The sequence below is a fragment of the Phalaenopsis equestris genome, unplaced genomic scaffold (genome assembly GCF_001263595.1).
Source record: "Phalaenopsis equestris unplaced genomic scaffold, ASM126359v1 Scaffold000258, whole genome shotgun sequence".
In the NCBI taxonomy this organism is placed as follows: Eukaryota; Viridiplantae; Streptophyta; class Magnoliopsida; order Asparagales; family Orchidaceae; genus Phalaenopsis; species Phalaenopsis equestris.
The window spans coordinates 191,650-202,015 of NW_018164700.1; the positions used below are offsets into that span (position 1 = coordinate 191,650).

Consider the following 10,366-nt stretch of genomic DNA (forward strand, 5'->3'; position numbering starts at 1 on the left):
TATATATATATATATATTCAAAATATGAACATTAAGTCAGCTCATTTACACTCCTAAAAATAAAATTGCATGACCCGTTCCACTTAGAAGAATCCAAAGCTTTCATTTCAACATCTTTTTGGTATTTTCACCACTTCCACTAAAAGAAAAAAAAATAAAAACAAAAAAGAAAAAAAAAATAAAAACAAAAAAGAAAAAAATATTAAATAAAACCGCAGCAAAAAGATAAAAATTGTAAAAGACAATTTAAGTAATTTACAATTTGAAGTTTTTGGTGCTAGTGTTGGCACATTAATTTAAAGGGACATTTATGTACATAACACCTAATTCTTATGTATTTACATATCTACACATCTAAATTTTGATTTTTATTTATATATCGCTTAAATTTTTAATGTCATATAGAAAATTTCATTATTTTAATTTTTAAAAAGTGAAATACACAATTTCATTCATAAGTTAAGGGGGATATATGTAAAATTTAAAGTTTTGGTATTAGTATATTAGTGCATGGGGCGGTAAACGAGCCGCGGGTGGGCGAGCTCGGGCTTGGCTCGTGTTCGGCTCGTTTAAAATAGCTCGAAATCGGCTCGTGAACAGTATGTTCTTGTTCGGCTTGGAATTGACTCGTTGAACTAAAATTAAGAAAAATAGATGTAAAGTGTGGGATTCGAACCTGGATTAAATATATAGACATTGACCACATTGCCACATGAGATGTTATGATTTAAATTTAGACATAAATATATATAATATATTATATATAAATAATATATGTAATATATTGTTATATAAAAAGTTATATAATTTTTTTTTCGAGTCATTTCGAGCCGGTTTACATTTCGAGCTTAAAATTTTGTTCGTGTTCGGCTCGTTATGCTTAACGAACGAGCCGAACACGAGCTGCTTAACGAGCCGAACACGAGTTGTTCACGAACAACGAGCCAAATTGACAACCCTATTAGTACATAAGGATTGAGGGGTATGCATGTAATTTGTTGGGAGAGAATAAATTTGGACTGTGCATACAATTTTGATTGATTTGTTATATGTTGCATTCAATTGGAAGCACATGAATGTACTTGAGCTTCAATATAATCACATTTTATTGTATGTGCCCCATAAATAGTCTAAATTGGCTAAATATCCCTCTTCATTATTTTATTTGAGAGTTCTTAGAAAATATTTCAATCATTATTCTATTATATTTAATCATTGATTCTTTGAAGATTGAATTTGCATGGATCTCGAGGTAATCTGACGATCCAAAATAAGGAGATTTGAATGCCCTTCGCTTATCTCTTTAAAACAAGGTTAATAATGTACTTTTGTAATTTTTCTATCTTGTTTCTATAAATATGAGGGCTATGACATGTAATTGGGGCCCCATTTCCCCCCACTTGTAATCTCTTTGGTTTATGCAAATAAAAGGGTCTACGAGTCCGGGAACTTCCCATTTTGCTCAGAGATGACAAGTCCTCCTCTTCACCTTGTCTTTCTTTCTCTCTCGCGCTCAATCTCCTTTCCTCGATCTCAACATTCTATCCCTTGGGCACGGTCTGTCGGACAGATTTGAATTAAACACATAAAATGATACTTTGATCCAACTCTAATAGTGATTTGATCCTTATTCAAAGATTATTTTATCTTTATTAAAAAAATATTTGATTATTATTAAAAAATAATTTGACTAATAATTTATCCTTATTCAATAATAATTTTTAATCATCCTTAAAAAATTTATTTGATTATTACTTAAAGATGATGTGGTCTTTCTTAAATCATTATTGAAATTGTTCAATTATAATTAATTTTTTTTTAAAAAAATATTATTCCAACATGATTCAAACATATTTTTGGTTATTTAGTTATTTGCAATTTAACCCTTTTAACTTATTTTCTCATTTATGCAGATGTTCTAAGAAATTGTAATGTATAATTTTTTAGAAAATATAAGACTAAAGATGCCATTGCAAATGTTAAAAGGACCTCTTTGTAAAAATCCCTCATATTCTAAAATTGCCACTTGGAAGATGAAAACTTTCTTTGAACAATTTTTACGCACATAACACTCAAAAATTTGAAAAATATTACAGCAGAACTCTGCACGTAGAGTTATGTGCGGAGTCCAATGAAGTCACCCCACGTAGAAAAAAAAACGTTTGGTAACACAAGGGAATATCCCTCCCGTATTATTCAAGTGTTATTATGTGTTAATCAGATGTTATTGTGTATTATTCAAGTATTATTGATGTGTTATTGTATTATTATAATACTGAGAATATTCCCAAAATATAATAACACCTAAATAACATGGAATAACACAAGGAGAATATTCCCTGGTGTTACCGGGCATATCACATCCACGACGTAATTTCATTGGACTCTCCACGTAACTCTAGGTGCGGAGTCCTAATGTAATATTTTTTCCAAAAATTTAACATCACATAAAAAATAACAGTATTACCTTTTTTTTTATAGAAGTGAAATACACCCAAGTGCTAAGAATGTAAATATGAAAGTTTGGGTGAGAGATATGTAAATAAATGAGAATTGTGTGCTAGGCATGTAAATTTACCCCTCAATTCCTATTTATTTACATATGTGACAACTAAGCATGTACAAATAGTGACATTTTTGATGTGATATGAAAAATAGGAGTGGTATAAATGTAAGAAAATAAAGCTTAGGTGTCACATGTGTAAATACATAGAAATTTAGTGGTATAAATAAAATAATTGCGTAGTTTAAATTATTAAAAATAAATAAAATATTAAGAAGCAAGATACCTAACATGATACGTTTCTTGTTGTTTTGGGACTGTTTCAGCGCATTTAAATAATCAAAATTAGATTTCAATTATTGTTTAAAAATTCAAAATTCGCTTTGATTTGGTAAAAGTTTTGATTAATTAATTATTGAATTCATCTTAATATTGGTTTTTAATATTTTTAATTAATATTTGAAAATTGGAGAAATCTAAATAAGGATGTAGAATAATATCATGTCGAATTTCAGGACGCCCTAAAATTTTAAATAAAAAATTTAATTTTGACAAGTGTTTTAATAAAATTTTAACCTAATAGGAGCAAATTTTATTAATATACATGAAAAAAAATTGAATGAGTACAACATTAAAATCCTAGCTTCATGTGGATTTTAGGTTCTCATCCGAATTATTTATTAATTTTGTGAGAAATTATTCCATACGAAGACCGCATGCAGAGATTCATGCGGTGTCAGATCTCTACCGTCGATCACCGCGATCAAATATATATATATATATAAAGTTAAAATGAGGCCCACCAAAATATATTTTTGTGGTAATCGACGGTGGAGATCGGCCACCCCCGCCAGAATGCATGGCATGTGGTGTCCTTATGGAATAAATTTTCTAATTTTGTTTTCTAATTTGAGCAATAATCAAAATTTAATTGATATTTAACTAATTATATGTTCAATGCTAATATTTAAGAGTATAACCCAGTTAATAAATAAAAAATGAATTTAGGATTTAAAATTAACATCCATATAATTTATTTGATATTATCAAAGTTTCTCAATAAAATTAAATATTGATAAAAATTATTTACAAATACATATTTGATATATATATATAGGGCAAACAAAATTTTAAAGTGCATAAAATATAGGAAAATATATAAGAAAAAAAAAATGCAGGATTAAGAATATGGGAACACTAATCTGACTCTTATGTCAACAATAGAATGATAGTGAAGAGATAAAGATCAAGCATTGAGGATTGCCAAAAGATGGTGTTCAAGTGATGACAATTAGGTAATGATAGTCAAAAGATTACATTACAATAGTTAAATAGTGACACTTGAACAATAACAATTGAATATTAGTGGTTCGACAATAACAGGAAGATGATGATAGTTGAACGATCAGGTAACGACGAACAAGCGACAGTAGACGGACTATGGCGGCTAGCAATAATGGTTTGACAACAGTAGACAATCAAAGATGGTTTGACAAAGATAGTAATTTGAAAAATTCATCAACAACAAATAATGATCTTAAATTTATATAAAAGTTTAGGTGTTGATATGTAAACATATAAAACTTGTGTGGTATGTATTGAAAAGCCCCTAATTTTCTTAAAGCATTGTAATGCATGACTAATTAGCTTAAATCTATATTTGATTCATTCTCCAATGAGGGAAACAAAGAAAGATTGCTCCAATCCAGTTAAGCATATAATTTTATCCTCCCTTGTTTTCAGAAAGCTACAGAAATTAAGTTCCAGTCTCTGGAAGACAATTGGTGATGTCAATAGCATTATAATCCCTCCAGAATCTTAAATTTGTGCTATGCATGCAGTCCAAATGCAAGGATACTAATTTTATTTTCAAATTGCATCATTTATGTTAAATTAGTTTAATGCATATTTGAAGAACATAATTATTGAGATAAAGAGAAGAAAACTAAACAAAAAGTGATACAGCAAAAAAAAAATACTTGACATTAAATACATACATGTAAATATATAGGGGCATTTACATACGCAACGCGCAATTCCTATGTATTTATATATCCAACATTTAAACTTTATTTTTTTACATTTATACCACCCAAATCTTTCACATCCCAACAAAAATACTACTATCTTAACTTTTAAGAAGTGAAATACATCTTTTCATGCATAGGTAAGATGACATATATGTAAAAATTAAATTTTAGATGATAAATATGTAAATACATAGGGCTCGAGTGGTATACAAGTAAATGTTCCAAATACATAACTTCTCAGTATTTTACAATAAGGAAATAGTGAAAAAAATAGTCAGGTAAAAAAGCTGGACAATCATATGCCCGTCTTATTAAAGGATCAACAGACTATATACTTGATCATGAAAGGAAAAATTAGTTCAAAAAACTTTCCTGTTACTGGACCAAGCAGCCCTGCTCTTCAGTTCTCCTCAGGATGTTAAGCCCGCAGGAAATCCTCTGAAATAGAAATATAAACAAAATTAACAGCAATGAAGTAGCATAATTATTTGTAATTTCTGAAAGTTTACCTCTCTTGTATCTCTCATTCGTAGCAAGTTCAGCCTCTCAGAGGGTTTCAGGTTTAGAAGATTCACAAGCTGTCCAGAAATTAATTTGAAGGAAATAAAGGGTTGTGCAAGCTGTATATTGCAAAAGGAATATGGGAAACTGAAAGTACCCAAAAACTAAATTTCTCGGGATCCTGAGCTCCAGGTACCGCATCAGCTTGAAGAAAATCCAAGCGCCTTGCCCTCCTACCTGGTAAGAATTGTTCAATATCAATTGATTGGACAGAAGGCAATGTAAAATGATTAATGCTAGTGTTGGTAATGTTGATATTAAGGACACCTGATGAAACATCAAATGTAATTATAATTAAGCCAATGCTAGTGTTTTTTATAGATCCAGAAGAATAAAAAATAATCTCTGTTCTTTCTCTTTCATTATAAGCTTTTGCTAATTGAGTCGGGAGAGCATTTCCACAGTGTAGTCATAGTTTTATAACATCATCTTAATTGTATTGCATGGAATAGTCTTCGCCAGACTCGGTGCGAGGCTCAGAGTTTGATTGGAATTTCTGCGATCAACATTTGCAGCAGACCTTGCCCTTCAATGCCACTAGTCACTCGGAATAATGCACTTCTTTTGAAGTTGTGCTACTAGGATTTCATCATCATATAGAAAATGTGAAATATTTTCAACATTGTTATCCAAAATAGACGCAAAAGCTACATATAGAGAAGATCACAAGTACCATGAACTTTCCTCTTCATTTAATTGATGAAGCTTTGCTTGCATTAGATAAATTAGAAATAAAAGAGTAGTGTGTCAAAATAGTCCACTGACTGCTTATATAGAATTATTTTAGTTTCAAAGTTTATAACTTATCAAATTAGTTAAAAAATTCTTCAACTTAGGATTGAAATAATCCTCCGTGAAGACTATTATCACACATTTAAAAAGTCTGGTTTATAAATACTAGGACTAAACTGACCTTCTGCAAAAAGTCAAGTGACTATTTTTAACATTTTTTGTGTCGAAGTGGATTTCAGTGATTCAACATGATTTTTGTGTTAGATTGGAGAGGGAAGATTGTGTAGTGTATCCTGCAAAGTTTCTTCATGTAGAGAGGAAACTTCTGTGAGTTCTTTGTAAACATTTTCTGAATTTCATAGTGAAATTTCTGGTGATGTGACTCCGTAGTTTTTTTCTCATTCTCGAGTTTTTATCGTAAATTCTGGTTGCTTTGATGTGCTTTCTACTTGGAGTTTGTTCCAATTTTCTCGAATTGGTGTGATCTCATTATTCTGCGGTGTAGTTTAGTTTCTAATTGATCATAAGCCCCAGTAAATTTGAGAATTATTCTTGTATTTCCCTGTCAAACCGGTATTAGAACAGGGTTTGATTCAAGTGGGAGCAATAACCGAAGAAGCAAAATTCACAGTGGAGAAGTTCAATGGGATGAACTTTGCTTTATGAAAGATGCAGGTGGATGATTTGTTGTATCAGAAAAAAAAATTATATTTGTTACTACAAGGAATCACAAGAAAGCTTGATTCTATGCCTATGAAAGAATGAGAAGTGTTGAATCGAACAATATTAGGTTTGATCTGGTTGTCACTTTCTTTATTTGTTGCGTTCAACATTGTGAATGAAAAAATTACGGTGGATCTCATGGCGGCACAGGCCAAGATGTACGAAAAAACCTTCTGCTTCCTTGGTGGAAGGTCTGATGAAGAAATTATTTAACATGAAAATGACGAAAGACAGTTCAGTGGCAGAACATCTTAATAACTTACAACACTATGATGAGTCGGTTGTGTTTTGTGGGAATCAAATTTAATGATGAGGTCATAACACTGGTGTACTATCTTCATTGTCGTACAACAGGGGAAGGTTTGGTAACGACGGTGAGTAATTCTTCTGGGACTTCAAAGTTGAACTTTGATGATACGTGGGTCTGATGCTGAATGAAGAAGTTCGCAAAAAAGCAATAAATGATAAATCTTCAGATTCTGCGATGAATGTTGATAACAGGAGAAGGAATCTAGGCAAGAATACAGAAAGAGACATATCTAAGTCTAAGAAAGGAAAGCCCAAGTCATGCAAAGGAGAATGCTGGAAGTGCGATAAGAAGGGACATTTCAAGAAGAAATGTAAAGCTCTAAGGAAAACTGGTGTTGAAGGATATGAAAGTAGTTACTCTACTAATGTCTTCACTGGTGAAATCCAAAGTGACTTCCTGGTGTTATTTCTAGTCAGTACTGAATCCTGGATAGTGGATTCAAGTGCCTCTTTTCATGTTTGCCCCTATAAAAAGGTATTTAAAAAATACACTCGATCTAAGGAATGTTTATTTGGGAAATAATAAGGCATCCAATATAGTAAGAAAGGGTCAAGTTGCCGAATGGAACAGTCTGGAAACTTAATGAAGTTAGACATGTTCCAAGTTTAAAAAGAAATCTTATCTTAGTGAGTTAACTAGTAAAGTCAGGATTTGTGACTACTTTCACAGGTGAATCGTGAAAGGTGACTAGGGGGCAATAGTGATGGCTTGGGGCAACATTGAAGCCACCCTTTATTTGATTAATGAAATAACTGATTTCATTGATGTGGCTGAAACAAGGGTGGATGCAGATCTGTGGCACTGTAGACTTGACCATATGAGCGAGAAAGATATGAAGTCCCTACTTTCGAAGAATAAGCTTCAAACTTTGAAATTAGTTGATTTAGATTTCTGTGAAGACTGTATATATGGCAAGCATAAGAAGGTTTATTTCTCCAAGAACGGGTCAATGCTGAAATCAAAGAAACTTGAGTTAGTGTATACTAATGTATGTGGTCCTACTCCAGTTCAGTCCATTGCAGGTTCTCACTATTTTGTCACATTTATTGATGATCACACGAGAAATGTATATGTATATATCTGATGTATTTGAAGTACTTAAGTGAAAAACTATGGTAGAAATTGAGATGCTTAAAGTTGAAGTGTCTCAGATCAGATAATGAGTGTGAGTATTGTGATCAGAAGTTCAAGAAATTCTGTGCTATAGAGGGGGTCAGAGATGAGTTCAATATCCCAAGGACACCACAACAGCATGAACAGAACAACACGGAGCATGCTAGAAGCATGAGACTGCATGCAGGCTTGCCAAAGCAATTTTGGGCTAAAGCAGAAAACACTACAGTTTATTTGATCAATTGTATTCCGTTAGTACCTTTGGAGGAAGGCTTACCTAAAGAAGTTTGGAGTAATAAAAAGGTAAATCTATCTCATTTAAGAGTATTTGGGTGTTCATATGTGCATGTTGATGCAGGTTCTAGAAGCAAGCTTAACTCAAAAACTATCAAGTACACTTTCATAGGATAAGACTTAGATAAGTTTGACTACAAGCTCTGGGATTATCAGAATCAGAAATTCATTAGAAGCAGACACTTTTAACAAAATGAAGATCTACAAGGACAGGGTCAAAACTCAGGATAGCCCGTCAACTACTTCTGAAGAATCCAAATATATGGAGATATATGATATTGGTGATCATGAAGGCGGAGAAAGAAGTGCTCAACGAGAGGAGCACTGGAAATACCTCAGTCTTCCACTACAAAAGTCAGAAGATCCAACAGAGTGATATAACTTGTACTCGAGTATTTTTCTTCTTTATACTATTTGTTACTAACTGATAGTGGTGACCCAGAGTGTTTTAAGGAGGCCACTCAGGTTGAAGATTCAAGAAAGTGGGAGCTTCTATGTATGAAATGCAATCTTTGAAATTAAATCAGACTTGGAATTTAACAATACTACCAAATGACAAAAGAACACTACACAACAATATGGGTCTACAGACTGAAAGAGCAGTCAGATTATAGCAAACACACAAGGCAAGAATTGTTGTGAAGGGTTTCCAGCAGAGGGAAGAAGTGTATTATATAGAGATCCTCTCCCCAATGGTGAAGATGATTACTGTCAGAGTTGTGCTGAGTCTGATAGCAGAAGAAGATCTACATCTGGAACAGATGAATGTAAAAATAGCTTTCTTACATGAAGATCTAGAGGAGGAGCTAACAACAAGATTACAAGGATCCAGACAAAGAAGGTTTGGTCTGCAGATTGAAGAAAAGCCTTCATGACTTAAAACTAGCCCTGAGACAGCAGTACTTCATGTCAGATAATGGGTACTTGAAGTGTCAAACAGTTCACAGTTGGTTCATCAAATACTTTGGGAACTATTATATTTTACTTCTTTTGTATCTGGATGACATGCTGATTGCAGGGGCAGATATGAAGAAAGCCAGACTTGGAAAAATAGTTATCAAGGGAGTTCGAGATAAAGGATTAGGTCCAAGTAGAAAGATCCTGCAGGAACAAGAGTGCAGGAACACTGAAGTTATCTCAGGCAAAATAGGTTGAGAAGATCCTACAGAGGTTCAACATTTGAAGCGAAACTAGTTATCACTCCCTTAGGTAGTCACTTCAAGCTATCTAAGGAGTTATCGCCTAACTTTGAAGCAGAGAAAACACAGATGGAGAGAATTCCATAAGCTTCAAAAGTTGGAAGTTTGATTTATGCGATGATTTGTATCAGACCAAATATTGCATACGCAGTGAGAGTGGTCAGCAGGTACATTGATAATCAATGTAGATATCATTGAGAGGCGGTAAAGTAGATTCTCAGACATTTACGAGGAACAGTCAACAGGGCACTTTGTTATGGAAGTGCAGGGATCAGTCTACAGGGGTATTTTTAGATTCAGATCTGGCAAGAGATGTTGACAGTAGAAGTACAATGGGGTATATCTTTACATTCGGGAACACAATAGTGAGTTGGGTTTTCAGGTTGCAAAAGATCGTTGCACTTTCAACTATGGAGGCTTAATATATTGCTATCACTGAAGCTAGCAAGGAGAAGATTTGGCTATAGAGTTTCATGACAAAAATGGGCACGGAGCAAGGGATTAAAAAACTCTACAGTGACAGTATGAGTGCAATTCATCTTACTAAGAACGTTGTTTTTCATGTTAAGATGAAACACATTCCGCTGAGGTATCATTTCATTTTCTCTCTTCTTGAAGATGAGTAGTTGTTCCCGGAGCAGATACATACAGCTCAAAATCCTGCAGATATGTTGACGAAGGTTGTGACTATCGAGAATTTGAAGCTATGTTTGGCTTCAGTTGGATTTCAAGGAGGTTAAGATCGGGGTGAGCCACACCACTGTACGTGATCACGATACGTGACTATGAAGGTGATTTCGATGAAGGTGCAGGTGCAGGGACCGGCGCTCAGTGCTTTCGTCTCCAAGTGAGAGATTATTGGGTTGTTGTGTGAAGACAAAGCATCCCAAGTAGCAGGAAT

General features: G+C 33.3%; 1 protein-coding gene across 1 annotated transcript in view; it reads right to left on the minus strand.

Annotated features, from left to right (window-relative positions):
• Positions 1–4,693: 4,693 nt before the first annotated feature.
• LOC110024497 (LON peptidase N-terminal domain and RING finger protein 1) overlaps positions 4,694–10,366 on the minus strand; it is a 40,573-nt gene continuing 34,900 nt past the window's right edge. The window contains exons 11-13 of the mRNA XM_020724502.1: positions 5,192–5,271; positions 5,043–5,111; positions 4,694–4,971 (exon numbers count right to left, since the gene is read on the minus strand). Coding sequence (XP_020580161.1) covers positions 4,909–4,971; positions 5,043–5,111; positions 5,192–5,271 — 212 coding nt within the window. The 3' untranslated portion in view covers positions 4,694–4,908. The remainder of the gene's footprint in view (positions 4,972–5,042; positions 5,112–5,191; positions 5,272–10,366) is intronic.